We start from the raw sequence: 23,825 nt of genomic DNA, 5'->3' as shown, positions 1-23,825 counted from the left end.
AGTTATCTCCGGCCTGGAGTGGCATAGCCTAGAAAGGGTTGTGTAGGCATAGAAATACCGTCACTTACAGAAATGACCTAAAAATCCAATGGTGAGGAATGATTTAGGGAAATTGTGATATTTAGTCCCTTATGACTTTTTAACAAATATACCTCTGAGGAAATGTTCTTGTAAGAAGAACCAAATGAGGAACAGGGATATGCCCAAGGTTTATGAGCTCTCCTCTCCTAACGTACACATGGAAAGAAAGTCCACCCAATGGTGAGTGATGGTTATTTCTGGCTCAGCAGTTAAGAGAACTGGCTGCTCTTCCAGAGGACCTGGGTTTGATTTCCAGCAACCTCTATTTGTAACTGCAGTCTCAGAGGATCTGATACCATCTTCTGGTCTCTGAAGGCACCAAGAATATATGTGATTCAAGACATATATATAAACAAAACATCCAAACACATAAAAGTTGCTAGGTGTGATGGTACACAACCTTAATTCCAGCACTCAAGAGGCAGAGGCAGGCACATCTTTATGAGTTCAAGGCCAGCCTGGTCTTCATAACAGACTCCAAGCCAGCCAAGGCTATGTAGTAAAACTCTGTCATGAATGAATAAATGAATAAGTGGATGAGTAAATAAATAAGACCTGAATTTTAAAAGAATCTTGAAAGGAAATAGTGTTTATCTCTGGCAAGAGCAATCAAGGTTATTTTTCGTTCTTTCTTGAGAGTTAGAATTGTTCAGGTTTCCTACAGTGTAGATCCATTACTTCTATAAAGAAGAAAAAGAAAGTCAATTTTTAAACGTAATTTCAAGACACCATCCCTGATGCTCCCAACCAAATGTGTTTTCTGGACACTTGACATTGTGATGACCTTGATGCTAAAGCACAGAAGACACACACAGTCTGAATCTGTGGGGCATCTTCAAGGAGCTTGTTTTCAAAAAACGGAATGGGGAGACCATTTTACATATAAATTAGGTGGGAGACGCATTTGATACCAGACAGTCTGGGTCATACATTTAGTACGGTTCAGAGTCTGCTTCCTGGAGAGACAGCGATGGTTGGCAAGCACTGTCATTGTCTTCTTATAATTAATATTTGAGTTGGGTGTGGTTGTGTGCACCTCTCATCTCACTGTACAGGAGGCTGAGGAAGGAGGATACTGAGTTCAAGGACAGCCTAGGCTGCATTGTGTTACCCTGACTACAAACAAGCACATGTGTAAACCCAATGCCTCGAGTTCGAGCCCCAAACTTCACCCTCTGACCTCCACACATGCACCGTAACACGTGCATGAATGTCATCCATCATTCACACAAACATATGCTCACACAACATGGGCATGCATGCACACACACAATTACATGCACACACACAAAATTAAAATAAATCATTTTTAGTTTTTAGTAGGTAGATAGAGAAAACGTCTCTGTTTCTGTTTCCTTTGCAAAGCACTTTTGTTATAAATGAGCTTATAACTTAATCAAATATGTTTCATCGATCCTATAATGTAATGAAATATATTCAAAGGCTTTTACTGAGGTGCTGTCCTTTTGGCCCTAACCCACCTTGTCATATTGGTCTTCTGTTTGTTCCTCGTGCTGTTGATGGAACCCCGAGTCTTGTACATTTTAGGCAGGGACTCCACTACATGCTATATCCCAAGCTCAGCATACCGGATTAGATTGCTCAATTTATTTGCCTAGGATTTAATGACATTCCTATGCATGAAGGAAGATAAGCTTACACCTCTCCTTTCTCCCACTGGGCTCGTCCAGATGCGTTATCAACATGCTATCAGACCAGGTAGGGTGGGACAGGTCTGCAGTCCCAACACAGGGAGATAGAGGCAGAAAAATCAGGAGTTCAAGGTCATGTCAAGGTGAGGAGCTGAGTAACATTTTGAGTTCCTGGTCAGACTGGGCTCTATGAGGAGGGGTGGCCTGACCATGGGGAGGGTCAATTTTATGCATCTGTTGAAGACTGGGCTCTCTTTCAGTCTTTTACATCCTCTGAGACAGGTTGTAAGCACATTACATAGAAGTTCGATGGATGTTTCCTATGAAACTCTGGGTGAAGGCTGTTTTGTCCAGCCTTGTTCCTGTCATTGGAAGCGAATTCGACCCCTTTCTCATTATCATCCTGGTCTTTCCTCTCGATTTACTCTGTGCCTGCCTCACCTTTAGTCAGTCTGAGGAGTTACATTTTCTAGGAAAGCGAGAACACATTTCCTGTTTTGAGAAGTGCTACCACCAAAGTTTTCACATCTTTTGTTCATACTATTTCAGAGTTTGATATCTGTAGTCATGTTTTCTGCTATTACTGTTTCTCCTTTTGGGTGGTTGGGAGATAAGGGGGGCAGAGTTTTGCTTTGGAGTCCTTGCTAGTGCCTAAAATAGTCAATGTGTTACCGAGGCTGTTCCCAAACTCACAGCAATCCTCCTGGCTCAGCTTCCCAGTGCTGGAGACTGTCTTCTGACATCCCTCTTACCAAGCAAGCAGCCTCATTCTTTCTTGACATCCTCTGTTCTCAGCGAGGGAAATGGCAAGTAAGGGCCTTTTTTCCACATTTTTTAAATGTTGTAAACTCCCATAGTTTCACTTGCTCCCCTGGTTTGGTTGGTGCTGGTAGGTAGTGTTTGTTTGTTTGTTTGTTTGTTTTCTCTCTTCACCTGTTTTGTGTCTGCATTAGGAATGGTCTCACTTGTCTGGCGTTCTGAGATATTAGACAAAGCTGAGCGAACCCCTACTGACATGTATTTCCGGGGGACGGTCAGTGTGGATCTCCTGAAGGCTCCTCCTGCCAGTTCTGAGTCTTTTTCTTAGGCAGCTTGATCAAATTTCTGCCCCTGATACTTTACAGGGGTAAGAACATTTTTCTGTCTTCAGAAATGCAAATCTCAAAAGTATGCAGCTTCAGAAAGAACAGTTGCCTCCCAACATGGAGAAGGAAATCCCAAGATTTGCCTGCTGGGCTTGTTCGTGCCGGGCATGCAGCCCACTAAGTGAGCCATGATCGCAGACTGCCAGTATTAACTCTTAAAACTCAAATCCTTTACCCAAAAGTCCCACACAAAAAGCCATGTCTTTAGCTGATCCAGAACCTGCTTTGGCTTTAATTCCATCTTGTTTCCATCCCCAGAGATCCCCGGTTTCCCTGGCACATTGAACTATGTATTTAAAGAACACTTGTCCAATTTAACATATCGTTTCTAGCTGCTGTGTCGTGGGGAGGTAATGCTGTGTCAGGCTTTGTTGTGATGGTTTGGATTGGTTTGGTTGCTTGCGTACCTTCTTGTTATACTGTGCTTCTTGCGTTAACCGAAAGTCCTTAATGAGACTTTCCTATTAGGAGCTGGAGAGATGGATCAGCAGGTAAGAGCAGAATATTATTTTTAGAGGATCTGATTTCAGTTTCTAGTGCTCACTTAAGACGCCTGTAACTCCAGGTATAGGGATCTGACATCCTCTTCTGCACACACCTGTACACATGTAGAGAGAGACGTAAGTAAATGAAATAAATGTCTTTGAAATGGAATTAAAATGTCCCAAAGAAAAAGAGGAGGATTTGAAGACAGGGAGTCACCTAATCCCTGAAAAGAATAATGGTTCCTAAAGATTTCTACACCAAAAGTGGTGTTACAGATTCAAGTTTTATTTAAAAAACCAAAAACCAACAAACCACTTGTGTTTTCTCCAAAGGAAATTCCACTCTTCCTCAGACATGGAGGCAGCCAGCGCCTCCCCTGACTCCAGGCTAGTTCAGATCATGGAGCAGCACCAGCAAGCCTTGGTGCAGCTGGCAGAGGTGCAGCCCAGGGAGGATTCCTTGTCCAGCATCGTACTCCCGCCTATCCTGTCCAGGGTAGAAAGCGAATCCCAGCTCGACTCAGAGAGAAGCCACAGACACCAGTTGAAGATGGCCCGGAGTAATTCGGAAGGCTACCTGCTTCAGCTGGAGAGAGGGAAGAGACACCGCAAGCGAAGCAGCGCAAAGGTGATAAAAGCATGCTTGTCTAGCCAAGTCACTCCGAATTCTGATGGCACAGGTGGGCCTGGAATAGGGCTGGTCGTTACTTAGCTTCTCACACAGCAAGGTGGTCCAGAAACCGAGAACCCTCCCCTCCAGTCCGAGCTACTCCCTGAGTTTCCCTCCCCACCTTTCCAGAAGTTTCTGTTGCCAAGAATACCTACTCCCACTTCCTTTTCAGGTCCTCTCTTGGAAGAGTCTACACTGCAGGTAGGCAACAACCATCCTGCTTTTATCTTCAGTTCAACCATCACTGCTCCTTACCCAAACCCCTCTCCTCAACTGAGTCCCACGTCTTCATATCCGAAGAGAGAGTAGGGCTAAGTGAGTGTAAGCCACATTGCCGGAAGTCCCTCACCCTCCACCACTGGCTCCTCAGTATCAAACATGCCTCTTGGTGCACATCTCAATGCAGCTTCTACAGCAAAATATCCAGGCCACTCAGTTTTCACTGAATCTAGAGTTTGGGTCAGAAAATAGTGAGCACAATTCAGAAAGTAGTTGCACAATTCAGTTTCTTCATGTCTTGTTAGAAAGTAACCCGTTTTAATTCTCAGGAAAACCACTTGCTTCCAGGGGAAAATAATGTATTTTTGGTTTTCAGTATAATAAAATACCCAAGGCAGGTTATTTTATGAAGAAGTTTATTTAGCTCGTGGTTCTGAGGCATGGAAAGAACTCCTATTAGCCTGACACCGGAAGCCCTCACTTCCACTGTAGAAAGGGAGGCCTGAGTTATGGGGCTCACAGGTCACTTCTTTTCCCATAAAAACATCATTACCTGACTGTTTGGCTTCTAAAATACTGCCTGTACCACTTGCAAGGGTCCCTCGAATAAACCAAGATTTATAGAGCAGACTGGGAAGCAGGCATCATAGGTATCATTTCCATGGAGACGTGAAATCAGCCTTAGCAACCCACACTTCTGTCAGCGTGGCGACTGCCTGCTCACTCCAGAGCTTATAGATCACCGGGGCCTAAGAGTTAGACATACACAGCCCCTCAGAAGAGAACTTTCCTCTGGTTGAATTTCCAGCTGCAGTCCTTGGTCCAGCCCCATCTCATAGGTTCTTTGTGACTTTGAAGGAGTGCTGCTCACTGGCTTGCTTCTCACAGATTACTCAGCCTGCTTTCTTATAGAACCCAGGACCACCAGCCTAGGGGACAGCACTGCCCACAGTGGGGCGAGCCCTTCCCTCATCAATCACTAATTAAGAAAATGTCTTGTCTACAACCCTATCTCATGGAGACATGTTCTCAGTTGGAGAGTTACTGACTTACTTCCCAGACCCTGATTCTTCATAGGAACAATCAGAATTACTCTTACTGTTTTTTTAAGGTGTGGTGTAAGAGTAAATGAAACAATGTACTAACACCTCTGCTTATTCACTAGCAAAGGTTACCCATCAATTAAATTCCATTTCCCTTTCCATCCTCTTCACAAATAAAATCTCTGTTGTGCTGAGAAAAGGTAGAGGAAAATGCCCTGGTAAAAGTGTTTACTACCAGGATGCTAAGACCATGGAAAGGTGAGGAGAGGAGGGGTAATTTTCTGTTCCTAACCACCCCTCCCTACTTTCTGTGAGGGTGGCTTCAATCCATACACATCCATTTTTCCCAGCCCAGTACCTCGAGTCTACATGTGCTCTTTGTCCTTAAAGCCCTTCTACAAGTCGAAGTGACTTAGGACTGAGTGATTTGTATAGGACAGCGGGCAGTCCGGGCACCAGACAGAGGGAGCCATTATCCACATCACGCCCATTTGCTGGCCACATCGAATCTCTTGGTTTCCAAGGGAATCGCCCCGAATCACAGTAAAGATTTTGAGGATTTGTAAAGATAATAGGCCTGGGCTGCCCTTCCTCTTCTGGCAGCGCTGTCTGAGAGAGACTTCAGTACGTAAGGCATTGTTCACGTCATCAAATCCAGGCTTAAGACTAAGAAATTAACACAGCACAAGGGATTCCAAACTATCAAAATATACTTCTGCTGGCCCCGGCCACCACTAAATAGGGGCTCGGTGGAGAGTTCCCCGGCAGATGAGGGCTGAGCCTCTGTAATTACCTTGTGTTTCTTTTCGCAGACAATCTGGGGCTTGCCGCTTGGCTGCACCTAAGAAGAGGTTTATTTGGATTAATTTTAGTGACCACAGAGAGCACATCTTTTGCTTGCTGCTCTCTGGCATCCAAGACATTGTTTTTATCTCGTTCTCAGTAACTTTCAGTCTTCCGAGTCCGAGGAATTTTCTGGAGAAGAGATCTGCAGTCTCCCCACCCCCAGCAGGGTTTAACATTTCTGAGCTGGAACAAATACTTACATACCTGCCTGTGTCCCTTCAGTTCAGCCATGCTCTTTAGAGCACACAGTGACAGTCACACACCTTGCTTGAGAGACTTATGAATGATTAGTAGGGACTTCTCCCCCAGGAAAGTCTCATGCAGCCTCCTTTTGGGGGACTAACGCTGGTAGGATGTCAGCTAGTGTGTTGCCTTGCTTGTTGGTTTTGTGGTTGTTGTTGTTGGTGGTGGTGGTGGTGGTGGTTTTGGTTTTTGATTTGGGACATCTTTTAAGTCAGGGTGTCACTCACTCTCTAGCCCACGTTGACCTGACTCCTGGTGGTCCTCCTGCCTCAACCTATCATGTGTTACAGGCGAAAGCCACCAAGCCTGGGTTCCTGGGAGCTTAATGCACACACATGTGGAGAATGCGCTTAGGCATTTGTCTGGAACATGCCTCTCCATTCGTTTGTTTGATCCCTGAATTCAGAGAGACTCAGTAGGACTGTCAGTGTTGATTTCTTAGATTTGTCGGCGTCACCGTCATTATCACCAATGTCACCATCATCTCTGTTTTGGCATTGTGCTGCTTTGTAGTCTTTAAAAAAAAAAAAAAAAAAAACAAGAAGTAAATGAAAATAACATCTGGGGATTGTTTGGCTGTAAAAGACCATTGAAGAAGCTTAAAGTATCTTAGCTGCCTAGGGCTGGACATGTAGGGACTGGGCAAGGCAAGTGAGAGTAGATGGGTCCTGGAAGACTTTTATTTTATTTTATTTTTTCAGAATGATGAAAATGTAGTACAATTAGATTGGGCAATGCTTACACAGTTCCGTGACTATCCTAAAACTCATTGAATTGAACAGCTTTAAATGAATGAATTTTGTGGTCTGAGAATTACATCTCAACAACGCTGTTAAGACTTTTACATGAAGAGAGATCAAACGGAATTGCAGCACTGAGCTCTTCCTGATTACTTGCGCCAAACTTAAGCAGATCCAAGATTCTCACTGCCAGTCACCCAGAACAAAACTCCCCTAGGAGCCGCCCCCTTCCCCTGAGAAATGTCTCAGCGCTGTGGGCAGCTCATCCTGTAAGGGGATCAGCAGCCACAGGGATGGCCCATTTAGGCCACATGCTCTCCTTTCAAGTCCATATGGAATGCTAGATCCTTGGCTCTGTTTTTTTTTCTCACACTAACCTTGATGCTTAGTTAGTTGCTAGCAAGAAGCATGGCTCAAGATCAGCACACAATTATCCATGCCTCCTGGTACAGCCTTTGTGAGTTGGTAGCATGATTAAAAGTTAAGCTGCACCAGGCTAAGAATGAGGTTTCTGCCCACTGATCATTTCTTTCTCATCATCTTTGAACAAATTGGATTTATGGCTTGGATCTGAGTGGTGGTTTAGTTGTTGGGTTTTTTTTTTTTTAACCTTTTTTGGTAATTTTTTTTTTTTTTACTTTGACAAATAGATCATACTTTAGTGATTTCTAAACAGTGGCAGAGGGGGCACCTGTAAGAAGACTGAACTTGTAGTCATAAGCACAGGTTGTCTGAGTTCAGACAACTATTAGAAATAACTGAAGTTTTTAAGGAGTGTTAATACCCTACTTTGCAACCAGGGCTTGTAAAAAGAACCATCTTAGCACTCCCACAGTGGCAGAAATGCTGCCGATTGGTAGCCTTAAGTGTTCATTAGATCTTAATAGCCATACTTCCAACATCTCATTTCAAAGAATTAAAGTAACACACACTATTTGCCTCAGTGTGTCTTCAACGGGCAGCATTTAGAGAAAAACCTACATTAGTTAATGACACCAAATGATAGGGCAGAATATTTGCCCAACAGTCACATTTCTGAAATCCACTGGGTGTCAGCTAAGTGAAGTGTAATACCAAAATGGTTTATTAAAAATATTAAAATAATTGTTGTACATGAATACTTTTATAAATATAAGACGAGGGGCCAACAAGATGGCTCGGTTGATAAAGGAATTTGTATCAGAGGCCTAATGATATTAGCTTATGTGTGCATGAGCACACACACACACACACACACACACACACACACACACGTAAATACATGCTTTTAACTAAAAATTCTTTCATATTAAAAGCAAGACTATGAGAAGCCACACATAGTGGCACATGCTTGGGGTCCGAACACTTGGGCTGAAAAACTACCAATTCCAGAACAGCCAGGGTTACAGCACCAGCACCACCCTCCCAAAAGAAAGACACAAACATAATGGCCAGGAAACAGGCATGGACCGACCTGGTGCTTTTGTCTTGGTTATGACTCTTTCCCTAAAGATTTACACCCTCACAATGTCCTTCTATAAGCAATAATAATAATTTTTAAATTTTTTAATAATAATTCTATAAGCAAAAATAATAATTTCAATGTTAGTCATAATGATTTCAGACCAAAGGCTTCCTTAAAATAAAATCCTGCCTTCTTTAGATTCTGACAAGCTGGGAGAGTCCTGAGCATAAATGTTTGACGTTGTGACAGGGCCGGTTCTGTTTACAGAGTCTTTAATCCTCGAAGTGCAGAAGTGTCGCACCTGAGTGGTACACTATTTTGCTCCTTCTGAATAGTGACACTGGAGCCCTGGTGTGCTGGGAATATTGCCTTCCACACAGGTGACAGCCTGCCCAGCAATTTCAAACCGGCAGGTTCATTCTTCTTTCACACAATTAGCCCAGAGGTAGGCAATTGCTAACACTAGGCTTTCCACAGCTCAAAACATCAGAACCAAGAGCTATTTGAGTCTCCTGTTTCTCCCCTGCCTGAAGGAGTGCTGTTCCAGCTCCAGAAATTCCATCCACTTCGGGGATGGAGAAAAAAAAAAAAATATATATATATATATATATATATATATATATATATATATATATATATAGAGAGAGAGAGAGAGAGAGAGAGAGAGAGAGAGAGAGAGAGGGCCCAGAGCTCTGTGCTAAGGAGAGTTCGCTGAAAGAGTTGGTCCATATCCATGAGTTCTGGAAACAGTGCACTGTTAATAAATGTAACTGACTTTGCCAAGACATCAGAACATCTCTCTGAGTAGTTCTTCCATCATGCTAGGTATTAGTAATCCAGAGAGGAAGCAAGCATATGGGAAATTCGCATAGGTTATACGCTGATACTGCTCGTTACATAAGGACTTGGGCATCTTAGCCTGCAGCATCCACAGCATGCCCTGGAAACCAAATGCCCAAAGGCAATATAGAATAACAAATTGTGGTGGATTTCCGGGCTTCTGTGGTGGGCGGGGTCCAGGGAGAAGCCAGTGCATTCTTATATAAAAATCATGTTGAGATTGACGGTTGACATACTATGCACAGAGTGAACGGTTGACACACTCTGTGCACAGTTCATTCTTAGAATCATGGGGTGACACAAAGTAATTCTAACTGCCCCCAATAAAATGTCCTCATTCATCTGATAATCACTGCCAAACTGTGTCTCAGAAAAGGCTCACCAGATATACAACCCAGCAGGACGGCATGGTGGCTTAGTGGTTAGGGGCATTTGCTGCTCTTACAGAGGACCCAGATTTGGTTCCCAGCACCCACACAGTGGCTCACAACCATCTGTAACTCCGGCTCTGGGAGATCCAACACCCTCCTCTGACTTCTGGATGCATCGAGTTTTCCAAAGTCACACCAATCAACAGAACAAAATGAATTTCTCAGTGGGTCTTGCCAAGACTCAGCTGCTCTCTTTTGAGTCTTATCAATGAATGACAATTGATTTTCATCCTTAAAATTATCTCTTATTCTACCAGTGAACTGTGGTTTCATTGTCTTCTGAGGTGTCTCTGAGACCGGATTCACCTCAGCAGACAGGGACTTTCCGAATTACTGTACTGGCTGCCTGCCATTGGTAAGGACTCCTTTGATTGTGCAAACTGCTCACAGTAACAGCTACATGGTGGGGGGGGGGTGTATCATATATGTCTCAACTAAAAACGTTAACCAAAGAGCAAATTATTTCCTTGAAATTACTTATAATTTCAGGATTCCAATTTCTTTTATCTCAGAAGTGAAAATCTCAGAACGCATTAGCTAACCAGCTACAAATGCCACACAGATCATGAAATAGCACCATTGCCAAGAAATGGTCTCATTCTCCCACCTCCCACCAGAGCTTCTGGTCTTCACTGTACTTCTTTCCTTTGCCCCGTTGACTTCTTTAAGGGACACCAGTCCTTGAAAATAACCATGTCTGCGGCTGTATTTTCAGAGTTCCAAGCTTAAAGGTTATCAGAAAAGAGACGTGAAGCTTGGAGGCCTGGGACCTGACTTTGCGTCCATCAGAGACAAAGTAAGTGGTGTGTGGGATTTTCAGCTTCGGTATGGTCTACCGGTCCTTAGCCATGTGGGTAAAGATGCACCCCAGCAGTGAAGCCCAGTGCCATGCAAACCTCTGACACTGCATAGACACCCCTCAGAAACAGCCATGCAGATATAATGGAGTCCCAGATTCTCCTGCTGCAAAATCAAAAAAAAAAAAAAAAACCCTTAGCCTGTGTCATTTTATGCACCGCCTTTCCCTTAGATTTGAAAGCCTTCCAGAAGAGCGGGGCTCGTGAACGTGAAAAGGGATACAGGTGCTGTGTGGCTGTTGGTCTCCCTGATAGAGTTGTCTTGATAACTTTGAAGTGGCTACAGAGAAGACACTTAGGAGCCGAGTTCCCCAACCCCTAGGAAGTGCATCCACTTTATTCTCTTTCCTATGGTGAAAGGGGATCTTCATTTAATGTGTTTGAACTGCGGTTGCACTCAGGAATAAAAAGAGTCTAGTTCAAAGTTGGAAGCAAAAATGAAAATAAATTGGGTAAATGCAACAAAGAAGAGGCTGAATAGGACTTAGCCTCTGTTAAGAGAACACTGCCGTGCGGCCCGGTACTCACCGCAGATGCTCCAGGGAAACGTTAACCAGTTCACTGCTGCCACCAAACACAGTTCACCCTCCTGAGCTGCCTACCTCCATAAAAACCAGTGCCCCTGAGCGAATTAGCAGAGATTCACTCACCCCCGCCCTCATTTCTCCGGACAGATGCAAACTTTAAGGCAGCAAAAAGAATACGCAAAGCAGGTCAAGGAATACAACATGAAGACACTGTCTGTTCTGTCCAAACCACAGACATCAAAACCTGAGAGTAAGTCAGCGGTTTCTCGGAAGAAGGTAAGAAGCTCGTGTGGGACATTTATTGCTCCAGTGAGAATTAAAGGGACACTTTGGTCACCTCATCACCTCAAGAGATTGGGTTGGATGTTCAGAAATAGCCATTGCTACACTTACAGGTTATCCACAAACACTGATGTAAACACACACACACGCACGCACGCACGCACGCACGCACACGGGTCAGTATATTGCCTTAATTTTGTCACACATAGAAATAACAAAGTGATTTCCCAGCAAGAGCCTGCAGTCAAATTAATTATCGGCTTCATTCTCTATCGTTAAGTAACATTCAAGGGAATAGAGCCCTCTTGCTGTTCACATCAGACAAACAAACAAACCCTTCGTTGTTTATTTTAAGTTCATTTCTCTATGCTTTTCCAGAGGGATTGTATGGGTTACTCCAGTGGGGGAAAATGATTTATATATATATATATATATATATATATATATATATATATATATATATATATATATATAGTAGTAAGTATTAAAAAATAAAAAATGACATTTCTTTATCAGCCCCAAGATCTCATGCCTCAGGCCCAATTTTAGTACAGAGCAGCGTGCACCTCTGTCAATCGGTCTAACTTTGTCCACGACGCCCTTCCCCAGCGGCTTTCTACCACCAGTTTTCTGCCTTCATCCCAGGGTATTCCTTTATCCTAAAACTCAACATAAACACAATATAGCCTGATAGCTTTTCATACAGGTTTATGTATTTAATTCTCAATCTACAAACCCTCTACATAAAAAGATTACATCAAATAGACAAAGATACAAACTTCCCTTCTATATGAGATATTGGATCTATAAAATCCTTAATGTTCATAGCTATTTAATGTCAATTAAGTCCACCTGGATCTAGCTCGTCTTTATGGAGGTTCATCTTGGACCTTCTCTTCCGTCCATCTCCTCCTCTGACCTCTGACCTCCCCCTCTCTCTACCTCCCTTACCCTGCCCAGTCACTAGCTCTCCTTTATTTTACTAATTAGAATGGGAAGGTTCAGATGAAGTCACCTCATGAGTATGTGACTAGGCAGCCCTTCTTGGGAAAGTGGAATAAACATTAAAATATGAACAGGACAATATACATACATACATGTGTGTGTGTGTGTGTGTGTGTGTGTGTGTGTGTGTGTGTGTGTGTGTACACACACATATATACACACATACACATACATATGCATATATACACAGAACAACCGTCCTCTGAGATGCCATCTAACAAAGAGTAGGGATGTAAATGGAATTTGCACTGCAGCCCCCTGCCTCAGCAGATTTTCTCCTATACCACCGTGGGGACTCCTCACAGGAGGAAGGTACAATTCTTTGTTGCCATTAGGGACATGTGCTGTGTGCCCTCTTTTACCAATCGTCGTAGCAATTCTTCCTCGGACCTTGATGACCTCACCAAATGTCTTCCTCACCAAATGTCCATGGCACCATTTCTTTCTCCAACCAATTACATTTTCATAAAGATGCTCAGAGTGACAAATCTATGGGAATTCCCATAACTGTCTCATTCACAGGCAGAATGTGAACTTTTATGTTTTGGGAGGGGGGTTCCCCCTTTCTGATACTTAAAATTACTACCCATTCCCATTTCAGCTTTCAATAAGATCTTCTCAAAATACAAAGCTTAAGCAGGCAGTGGTGGCACTGGCCTTTAATCTCAGCACTTGGGAGGCAGAGGCAGGCAAATCTCTGTGAATTCAAGGCCAGTCTGTCCTACAGAGTTCTGGGACAGCCAAGGATACACAGAGAAACTCTGTCTCAAGCAAAACAAAACTAAACAAAGCTCAGGACTGATTTAATTCTATTAGAAGTTTGGTTTGGGGGACTGAAGAGATGGCTCAGAGCTGGTGCTACCCTGCCCACCACCCTGGTCTGCTCTGTGCAGAAGTCAACGGTGGCATCTTTAACCTTCTGGAAAAAAATACATGTAATTATTTATTTTCAAATCTGAGAGCACCGACTTCCAGAGGTCCTGAGTTCAATTCCCAGCAACCACATGGTGGCTCACAACCATCTGTTATGAGCTCTGATGCCCTCTTCTGGTATGCAGGCATATATGCAGGCAGAACACCATGTACATAATAAGTCTTTACAAAAAGAGGTTTGGTTTTAACAAGACTTTCAGAAAGTTGGCAGATTAAACACATGAGAAATCAGTTTGCAAACACATAAAAAGAACCTTTCACTGTAAAAACATCCGAATGGCACAGCAGCTGAACACATTCCTCTGCAGCTCTGTTCTGCTCCACAACATGCTGTCAGTGACTGATTTTGTCCAACCTATGCATTGTGATGTCTGCGTTTTCTATCTGATCACCATTTCTGCCCTTATTACAGCAACTATCCCATCTATATATCATAACCTCTCCTAAGACTAACTTCCCACTTGAGTTTTTTCCTCTTGTTATGCCCTTAGGCTTTGGACTATGCTAAGACCATCCCCAAACCCAAACCACCAAATCTACCTGATGAAACAGCAAAGAAAACTAAGAACTCAAGGCACAGTGAGAAAGAAGGAAACTTACCAGAAATCTCCCTGCTGGAGATCCTGCAGAGCAGACACGAGCGGGAAAAGCAGGCTGTGGCTGCTTTCAAAGTCCTTCACATCGTCTAGACAGCATTTGGTGGGGACCAAACATGCTCTGCAGAGGACACAGAGAAAAGAAAGTAAACAGTTCCATCTACCCTGAGTGGTGAGCTGGTGCTACCCTGCCCGCCACCCTGGTCTGCTCTGTGCAGAAGTCAACGGTGGCATCTTTAACCTTCTGGAAAAAAATACATATAATTATTTATTTTTAAATCTCTTAGAATGTGGGCAGGTAGGTAGCTAGACAATAAAGCCTTTGGTTTTATACTGGATCTTCTTCTGATTTGTTAAACTACCTCTGCCCTTCTTCCACACAAGGTAACTTTACAAGTACCTCCAAATAAATGTGTCTGCATATGTTTCTCTGACCCCTGGAGACAGGGTGTCACCAAGGTGACATGTCCAAAATAACACTTCTGCTTTCAAGTCTCAAAAAAAAGTCTTATATATAAAGTTGAAATTTTAAAGATACATTGAGATGTGCATATTGAAATAGGAAAAAAAATCTGGTTCTATTCTTACAGAGCACTAAGACTAAGACATTAGTCATAAACCCTACAAGAGTAGGGAAATCCACCTCAGATCACTATGGCCAAAGCCACTGACTCCACATCTATAAATTTACGAGGCATCTTGTTCTTATTGTGGTTACCTTTAAATATTATCAAATGCATGTACTTCAGAGTTTGCTATAAATGTAAATATCCATATTCGTTTTTATTTTTCTCATTCAAAGCATTACCAAGATTCATAGTCTTAAAACTACTGAAGAATCAAGAGTGTTGGCATATGTTTGTACTCTCAGCACTTGGAAAGTTGAGGAAGTAGGGGTGGGGTGTGTTTCAAGGTGGAGGCTAACCTCATATATAGTATCAAATACTGATAGTCTGTCTCAAAACAACAAAGCAAATCATGAGAGTTTGTCTCAAAACAATAGCAAAATCTTACTAAAAGATTCACTCCTTCCTTTCTTGTTGGACACTGCATCCTTTGATGAGCATGTCCAGAAATGAGTCATTTTAACAACCTAGCTTAAATCTATGCATGTGGTATAAATATTAGCTTCAGAAATCCACTCTAAATGTGCCAGGCAGTGGTAGCAAACACCTTCAATTCCAGCACTCAGGAGGCAGAGATAGGCCGATCTCTTCATTCTTGGACAGCCGAGGCTACAGAGAGAAGCCTTGTCCAGAAAAAACAAAAGCAACAACAACAAAAGAAAATCACCTTCTAGTTCTGTCTGTGCTACACATGTCTGATAAGTTCAAAGCTGACGGCCAAGAAATTCATTTACCTGTGGACAAAAGATGTTACAAATTTCAATTCCTCCCACCACCTTCATGCTCACCTTCAGGAGGCAATGCTTAGTGAAAGGAGGAGAAGTGAGTTAGCAGACCGCAAACACCATTTCATAGGATCGCCCCTGACCCTACAACAGTGGGTCATAACCTCCAGGGCCATTTATCAGATATTCAACATATCAGATGTTTACATTGCGATTCATGACAGTAGCAAAACTGCAGTTATGAAGTAGCAACAAAATAATTTTATGGTTGAGGGACACCAGAACCTGAGGAACTGTATTAAAGGGGTGAAGCAATAGGAAGGTAGAGAACCGCTGCCCTAGGACATCAAAATTCTTTTTTAAAAGATTCATTTATTATATATAAGTACTGTTTCTGTCTTCAGACACACCAGAAGAGGGCATCAGATCCCATTACAGATGGTTGTGAGCCACCATGTGGTTGCTGGGATTTGAACTCAGGACCTCTAGAAGAATAGTCAGTGCTCTTAACCCCTGAGCCATCTCTCCAGCCCCCTCAAAATTCTTTACTCAGAGCCAAATGGCATCTAAAATACTTGAACTAAAGAAATAGAATAATTGCTTAAAGTTTGGGGTTGAAGCCAAAGAATGAATCCAATGAGCCTTCCTGTGACCTCAATATATGCTCATAATGTTAAGGTTCAGTAGAATGTCACTAAGCTACCATTGTCCAGACACAGACAGAAGTCAGTACAGTGAAAGACGAATGCCTTGTCTCTCCTTTACATTGCATAAGATTGATTTCATAAACCTAAGTGATTGGTTTTCTAGCATTTGTTTCAGAAACTGAAATAGAAAGAAAGAAAAGAAACTTGCCTATTGGAGGACAGCCATATCAATCAACATGGTATCAAAATCTGTTAGAACACAAGGAAGGCTGGCAAGAGGCTCAGCAGGTAAAGGTGCTTGCCACCCAAGCCTGGCAGCCTGAGTTCAACCCCTGGAACCCCTAGTGGGAGGGAACTGACTCCTGAATGTTGTCCCCTGACCACACAAACACACACACACACACACACACTAAATAAATGGATGGATGGATGGATGGATGGATGGATGGATGGATGGATGGATGGGTGGATGGGTAAAAAAATACCACAACCTAGGAAATTCTTGAATTTTGACAAAACGAGAAGGATGGTCATTAGAATGAAAGAGCAGAGGCATGTAAGCAAAGAAGGAACAAAACAAGGAGAAGTTCAGACCTGAGTGGTAACATGAGAGGCTGGCAGGTAGCTGGGGAGGAAGATGTATTTGACCAGACATATATACAAACCATTGAAAGGACAGTTCTGCCCAGTCTCTGTGAGTTGGTCCAGATAAAGGTTTTTAAAAACCCTGCATTCTCCTTATTGCAGCCTTCTGTTTGCAGTGCTTTTCCCAGCTTAAGTTTCAACAAAAACATCCTCTTACATGGAGCCTTTTTATTTATTTATTTATTTTTGCAAGTAGCTGAATTTAGTGACAGCTGTCTTCTTGATACTGTTTTTGTGTAGTAAGGACTCTCTTGGGATGTATCCAGAAACCAAGTCAAGAAAAGACAATATTGAGGAACAAAATGAAAGGTAAGCCTAGCAAAGGCAATGATGCCTAATGGGTCCAATTGGGGCTTATTATTGGTTAATGAATCATTGTCAAAACATCACAGCAAGCACGAGCGTGCACAGTCTCATCCGCAGTGAGAAAATGACTCTCCAACCCAACAGTTATTAACTGGGAGTTGTTTGAAAACACGTCCAGTAATTATACCAACACTGGAGCTAATTGAGAACTTTGAGTTGACAGTAAACAGCCTACAATAGCAGACTCGGTCAGCTCAGACGGGGTTTCTTTTCTAATTACTTATTGAAAAATAGCACGGAAGGAAATTGAATTTGGCAGTCAGTCTGCGGATACTAAGTTTAGCTAAATCTCCCTCCTAAGATGTTATTGGTATGTATAAATAATGTGCCATATACATAACCACGACATATATAGCATGGCATTAGAAGTCACATTTGGAAATAAGAATTTCTTAAGAAAAATTGCAATCGCTCTCCCCAGTATGGTCTCTTTAGTATTACTGTTACCTAATGTGGCGAACCATGAATAATACAAATTTTGGCCAACTCTCAAGTATTCATAGGCATAGAGCATCTCATCCCTACCACTCAGTATGGTTTCATAGTTCTGTTCCCGGTGGGTGGAAACAGGCAGCAGTGTAAAAATGCTCCATCTGCCCCTTTTGTTATTTTTCCCAGGGAGGAAAAGATGGAAAACTTTAGCAACAGAGTAAAATCTCCACTTTGAGACAGATTTTGTTGGTCCACGGTACACACTCTACACCAGTAATTATAAGGAAGAAAGGAAAGAAGGAAGAAAGAAAGGAAGGAAGGAAGGAAGGAAGGAAGAAGGAAGGAAGGAAGGAAGGAAGGGAATAAAGGAAGGAAGGAAGGACGAAGGGAGGAAAAGAAAGAAAGAAAAACAAACAAAGAAAGAAAAGCTGTCTATCATGTCAAAAAAATACTACTTCTATACTATAAAGGAAAAAGATTAAGTTGAAACGTGCACTCTTTGAAAAGTTACATCTAGAGAAAAAAAGAGATACATTTAAGCGTAAGGAATGGCTTAGTCCTAGGTTACATCTGTAACCCTAGCACTGTTGGGTGGGAGAGTGGAGAACCGCAGAGCCCTGGAGCTCAGTGGACAGCCTGTCCAGCACACAGTGAGCTCTGAGGTCAGTGAGAAACCAGAGCAACTGAGGAAGATACTCAGCATCCACCTTTGACCTTTACTTAAACACACACAAACACACACACACACACACACACACACACACACACACACACCTGCCAGCACACTCAAAGTTATGTTTAGTTTATTTCAGTTTTTAAACTGTACTGCAAAGTTGCTCAGCACGGTTGAAAGCCAGTGGTATTCAGAACTGTCCCTACCCACTGCTTCCATACCTAATACCTTGTCCTTTCCCATTCAGTGGCTTCTTTAAGCAGCGGCAGGCGTTCTTCTCATAAAGGGGCTGAGAAAACAGAAATACTGACTTCTCAAGCCATTGGCAGCTTTCAATGGCAGATTTTTTTCCTCTGTTCATCTCACTCCCTAAATCATGCCACAGTTTGAGGCATCCACTGATTTTACTGATGATGACTTAAATTTTTCACAGCAAAATAACTGGAAAGCTGGGACATCCCAAAATGTTATAAAGACAATGCATTGTGAAACTCAATAAGGTGCAAAATAAATGGGTATGGGTTTTATTTTTTTTCAGCCCTGTTGAGCAGTGCTCTTTAGAAAATGTGAAGAGAGAAAGAGAAAAAGAATTTGGTGAATAGGTTTATGTCTCTTGTTGCCTCTCCATTACCTTTTTATTTCCCCCTTGCACATAAGTAATTAATTTTCAATAAGCTGGATAAATGGTCTTTGCTATTACAATGCTCTAACAGGTTGGGGAGATGACAGCGATGTGAGAATTCTAGGCAAATTTAGTCAATAAGGCTTCGGCATTCCTCCGAAGACTTCATAGAGACTCTTTTACTGAAATATCAGTTCACGAAGGCCTGCCAGGATCATGGGAGCACTAACCTGCCTTTTAGTTGAGCATCCTTGTTGTGGTCCCAAGCTCTGTGTGAATTTATGTCTCTGCAACCATGCTTAATACAAAAAGCCAGAACACGCTGCTGGATGTCTTTCTCTGCTGTTTTTCACTTTACTGCCTTGAGATGGGGTCTCTCGCTGAACCAGAAACTCACAGAAGTTTTGGTTCAGGTGCCCAGGCAGTGAGCTCTCCGGAGCTGCCTGTTTCTACTTCCTAGTGCTGAAGTCTTGGTCACAGGCAGCCCGAGGATTCGAACTCAGGTCCTTATGTTTGCAGACCAAGCCTCTTGTCCACTGTGCTGTCTTCCCAGCCCTGGATCCCAAACCTACACCTATACTCTGAATGTGACAGTTTAAAAAAACACTGTCAAAAAAATTAGTCTTTAGAAAAACTGTCTACACAGAGAAAAGCAGAGAATGCTCTGAATAAACTACAATGAATAATTTGGACCCTTCCTTTTTTTTCCTTTATGGCAACCCCTCTCCCCATTTAGTATTTCACAACAGTCTTTCAGGTCCACGCGGTGGTGAAAATTAGTATCATAAAGCCTAGCCTCTCATTGCCGTTCTGTCACCTGGCAGTGAGGTCCATCCCTGCTTTCCAGGCACCCACACAGTGCTGACACTTTGAAGTGGTACAGATGAGGTCCCTAAATTTGTTGTCCCTACTTAAAATTGATAATCTCCTATGTTACAAACCTCAAGCACCTATTTTTAATGAAAGCTTTAGATGAATATCAAAGAACTATTTAGCCGTGTCTAATATTTTAATTAGATTATAGTCTCAATTTAACCCATTAAATCTCCTTTGATGATCCCCATATTTAGTGTTTAGCCTCAGATGCATGAGGTAATGAGCACTGGACCTTTTGATTTAATGAGAGTTTCGGCTCTTCCAGCCTGCACCTCTTTTCTGTGTACCCTTTATTTTGCTGGCTATAGAATTCAGTTAATTGAAGGGGTCTCTCACCGTCACACATTAAGGAGTATAAATTAGCATCCCCATTCTGACTGAAAAATGCAGGCGGACAGTTCCGCTTTGATCTGAGGACTGAGCTGGAGACCGCAGCAGCCCCCTGAAAGTGAGCTGACAGCCTTGTTATCAGAGCCCAGTACAGGCGCGTCTGTGTGTCACAGAACACTTAATGTCTTAACTGGTCACCTTCCAATTCTGCCTGTCCTGTTCATCTCATTCTCCTGCGTGTGCGAGTGTGTTCATCTGTCCATCCGTCTGTCTGTCTGTGTCCTGTCTGGCCTTCTCTTTTCTCCTGTTTCTCCCCTCTCTTCACACAGCTACATACCTAGATTTTAAATTAAGCTGGATTCGAGAAAAAGGCAACACAGCCATCCTCAGAATCTGATCCAGGACTCCCCACAGCTATGAAACCCCTGTGACTGTTCAAGGCCCTTGATTAAAATGACATGGTGTGTGTGTGTGTGTGTGTGTGTGTGTGTGTGTAACTTCTGCATATCCTCCCATGTACTTTAAATCAGCTCTAAGTTTTTTATGACACTTAGCATAACACAAGGTACACACTATAAACATGGCCGTCAGATTGCATTGTTCAGGGAATGGTGACAAGAAAACAGAGTCTGACTGAACATGTTCCCACCGAAAATATATCTTTTCAAATATTCTCAATGGATGATTGGGATCCACAGTTGTGGACTCCATCATACAAATGCAGAGAACCACGTTTAGGAATTTTTTTAAACTACATTTACTTATTTTGTGTGCATATATGTGAATGAGTCTGTTCTCTCCTTCCACCATGTGAATCCTGGGTTCAACAGGAATGGCCACGAATGCCCTTACCCACTGAGTTATATCTGCTGCCCACTCTGTGCGATTTCTACAAACATGTAGAGCTATTTCAGAACCTTCCCACAGACACATTGCTTAGGTTCTATGCTCTCATCTTCCTCAATCCCAAGCCATGGGTGTACATCTCCTACTGTGATGTCAGAAGGGCTATTCTGTCTTTCCTTCCTTCTACACCAAAGAGGAAATGCACTGAATAAAAGTATATGCTAAAATACTTTGGGCCTTTTATATACTTGTTTTTGGTAACAAATTCATCCCCCTCTTAATTTTGTACTTTATCTTGGCCATCTAGAGCACTTTCAAAAACACCTGAATGAGTCCACTGAGTCTGTCCCTACCTTGTTACCCATCTGTGAATTTCCCCTTGTCCCCACATTTAAATCTGTTCTAGTAATAAAGTGATTCCCCCTTTTCTCAGCAAATTCATTTCATTCTTAAGAAGTAAAGATGAAGGATCAATTCAATTCCACTGTCGGAACAAATAAAGACCAAAACTAACAAAAAATTCCAGATGGTGAAACTTTTGGGTAAATATGGTAGACTAAATACACACAGAGACATTTATACACACTTGTTTCATTTTCAAGAGGAATAATAGGGAACAGTTGTGTAACACTGTTCCTGGGGAAACATGAATAAGTTCACTTCTCCCAGGTAGAGAACCAACATCAGATCAAAGTACAAATACTACCAAACTCCGTGAGTCAATAAATTTTATTGTTATTATTTATAGAAATATGGTAAGAGTTAACTTAGAGGAGCAGAAATGACTCAAAGACAGCTCATCACCAAAGCCAACTCCAGCATGGGTGACACAAAGTTGGGAACCGGAAGCACACTGCACAGTCTGCAGGCAGCTCAGGTTTGACGGTGTCCTTTTCTAGTAGCACAGTTGGTCTGAGACTTTTCCAGCCAACTCAGTCTGGTCTCTATTTTGTTGTTGTTGTTTTGTTTTGTTTGAGCAGTTCATCGCTTGTCTTGTCTTTGTTTCCCCCAGGTTACTCAGTATGAACCTCATCTAAGCAGCACAGCTTGTCTGAGAGTGATCCTCAGCTTTCTTTACAGCCTATGCACCTGCTTGGAAAAGGAGGAGCTTAGTGAATCTGATCAGTTTCAGGGACTTCCTGCATGTCTTTTGAGGTATTTATGTCTTTAGGAGCTTCCCTGCAGGATGGACTATTTCACCTTTTCATTAGAATATAGAGTAATTTTACCTCCCTATAAACATCTCGTATTTTTATGAGCTTTCCTTCAAGGTGGAAGGTTTTCATCTTAGAGGAAAATGCTACACAACAATAATTCTAACAAGTCCTGAGGAAAGGAGATGAATCAACAACAGTAATAAAATTTTGAAAATGGGAAATGCCACACTTCAGAAAAATTAACACACTCCAAAATAGTGTATTCTAAGCTAGCACAGGAAAAAGCCTTGAGTCATTCTCCCTCGCTTTAGTAAACAGTAAGGGTGCTCAAGAGCTGACGGTGTCAATCATCTCTAGAACAAGAGCCAAGGAGCTAGAGAGACGGCTCAGGGATTTAAGAATACTTGCTACTCTTGCAAAGACTCGGTTTGGTTCCCAGAACCCACATCGCAGCCCATAGCCTGCGCCAGGAATGTCAGTGACCTCTCCCGACCTTCAGCGGCACTATATGCATGTGGTGCACACATTACATGCAGGCAAAACACCCAGACACATAAACTAAAATATTTTAAGAGAATAGCAAGATTTTTAGAGAAACAGAAAGAAGGTGGAGTAAATATGAGAAGATAGATGAGGACTGGCTAAAAATGTGTTCAGAAACACGTAGGCCTGTGTCCTCCTCACTCTCCGTGATACTAAGCCACAGCTCTCCCCTGCCCCATGAACGCTCCACCTTGGGAAGATGTCAGAAAAGGACCTCTGGGAAAAGGAACAACTGTCTCTGATGAGGTAGCACACACTGAGTCAGCAGTGTGTGCACAGAGAGGCATCTAGTCCTCTTTCACTTGGCTCTGAGAAAGCTGAGACTTCATCTCAAAAGGAAGAGTTTAGAAAATTCTTCTTTAGCAATCTGACTAGCCTACAAGAAAAGCCCTGGGCCAGAGCTCAATGGTAGACCAATCCCCTAGCATACAGGAGGTCCTAGGTTCAATCCTAGTACTGGAGGAGGGGAGAAACTATTAAACTGGGGTTGCCTTGACCGTACTTTAGGAGGCAGAAATGTATCTCAGTTAGTAGAGTGACTTCCAAACATAGACAATGTTCTTAGTTATGTCTCCAGTACTACAGAATCTGGACGTGCTGTGCACACCTATACTCTCGGCACCACCGAGGTAGAGGCGGAGAACTAGAAGTTCACATTCATCCTCATTCAAACACATATTCCACTTATGTTTCACAGGGATCTTCTGTCCAGCAAATAAATACATTTAAAAAGAAAAGACCAGGGGCTGGAGAGATGGCTCAGTGGTTAAGAGCATTGACTGCTCTTCCAGAGGTCCTGAGTTCAAATCCCAGCAACTACATGGTGGATCAGAACCATTTGTAATGAGATCTGATGCCCTCTCCTGGTATGTCTAATATGTATATTAATTAATTAATATATGTATATTAACATAATTTTTATTTTTAAATATATATTTAAATATATTTAAAAAAAAAGAAAGAAAGAAAAGATCTAAAAATCTTAGTGTTAGGGGCTCTTCAGTTGTCTGTGATAGAGCACCCATCTCACCCAGCCCGGAACTCTCAGACTCACCAACATGTCCATCTGCAATTTAAATAGGGTAAGAATGTTGGGATTGCCAGGATTTTGAGCATATTACACGGACACCTTTAAGAAGAAGGAGAACAAGGGACCTTAAAAAAGATCATCTGAGTTGGAGACACAAGGGACATCATGACAGCAGAAATCAACAGAAGCACACGATTAGAAAATGACAGAAAAGAATTCCACCAGCAAACAGAATGAAAATGTGAAGGGATGGGAATAAAGCAGAGAG

At 42.4% G+C, this 23,825-nt stretch overlaps 1 protein-coding gene across 1 annotated transcript in view; it reads left to right on the top strand.

Moving 5' to 3' along the window:
• JHY (junctional cadherin complex regulator) overlaps window positions 1–14,132 on the top strand; it is a gene marked incomplete at both ends in the record, with an annotated part of 53,421 nt that extends 39,289 nt beyond the window's left edge. Inside the window, 4 exons of the mRNA XM_080930530.1 lie at window positions 3,697–3,991; window positions 10,555–10,635; window positions 11,371–11,499; window positions 13,935–14,132. Coding sequence (XP_080786656.1) covers window positions 3,697–3,991; window positions 10,555–10,635; window positions 11,371–11,499; window positions 13,935–14,132 — 703 coding nt within the window. The remainder of the gene's footprint in view (window positions 1–3,696; window positions 3,992–10,554; window positions 10,636–11,370; window positions 11,500–13,934) is intronic.
• Between the last annotated feature and the right edge of the window lie 9,693 nt (window positions 14,133–23,825).

Source organism: Micromys minutus, assembly GCF_963924665.1.
Source record: "Micromys minutus genome assembly, chromosome: 16".
NCBI lineage: Eukaryota > Metazoa > Chordata > Mammalia > Rodentia > Muridae > Micromys > Micromys minutus.
Note: the sequence above shows the minus strand (reverse complement) of the source record. Positions and strands in the feature narration are given on the sequence as shown.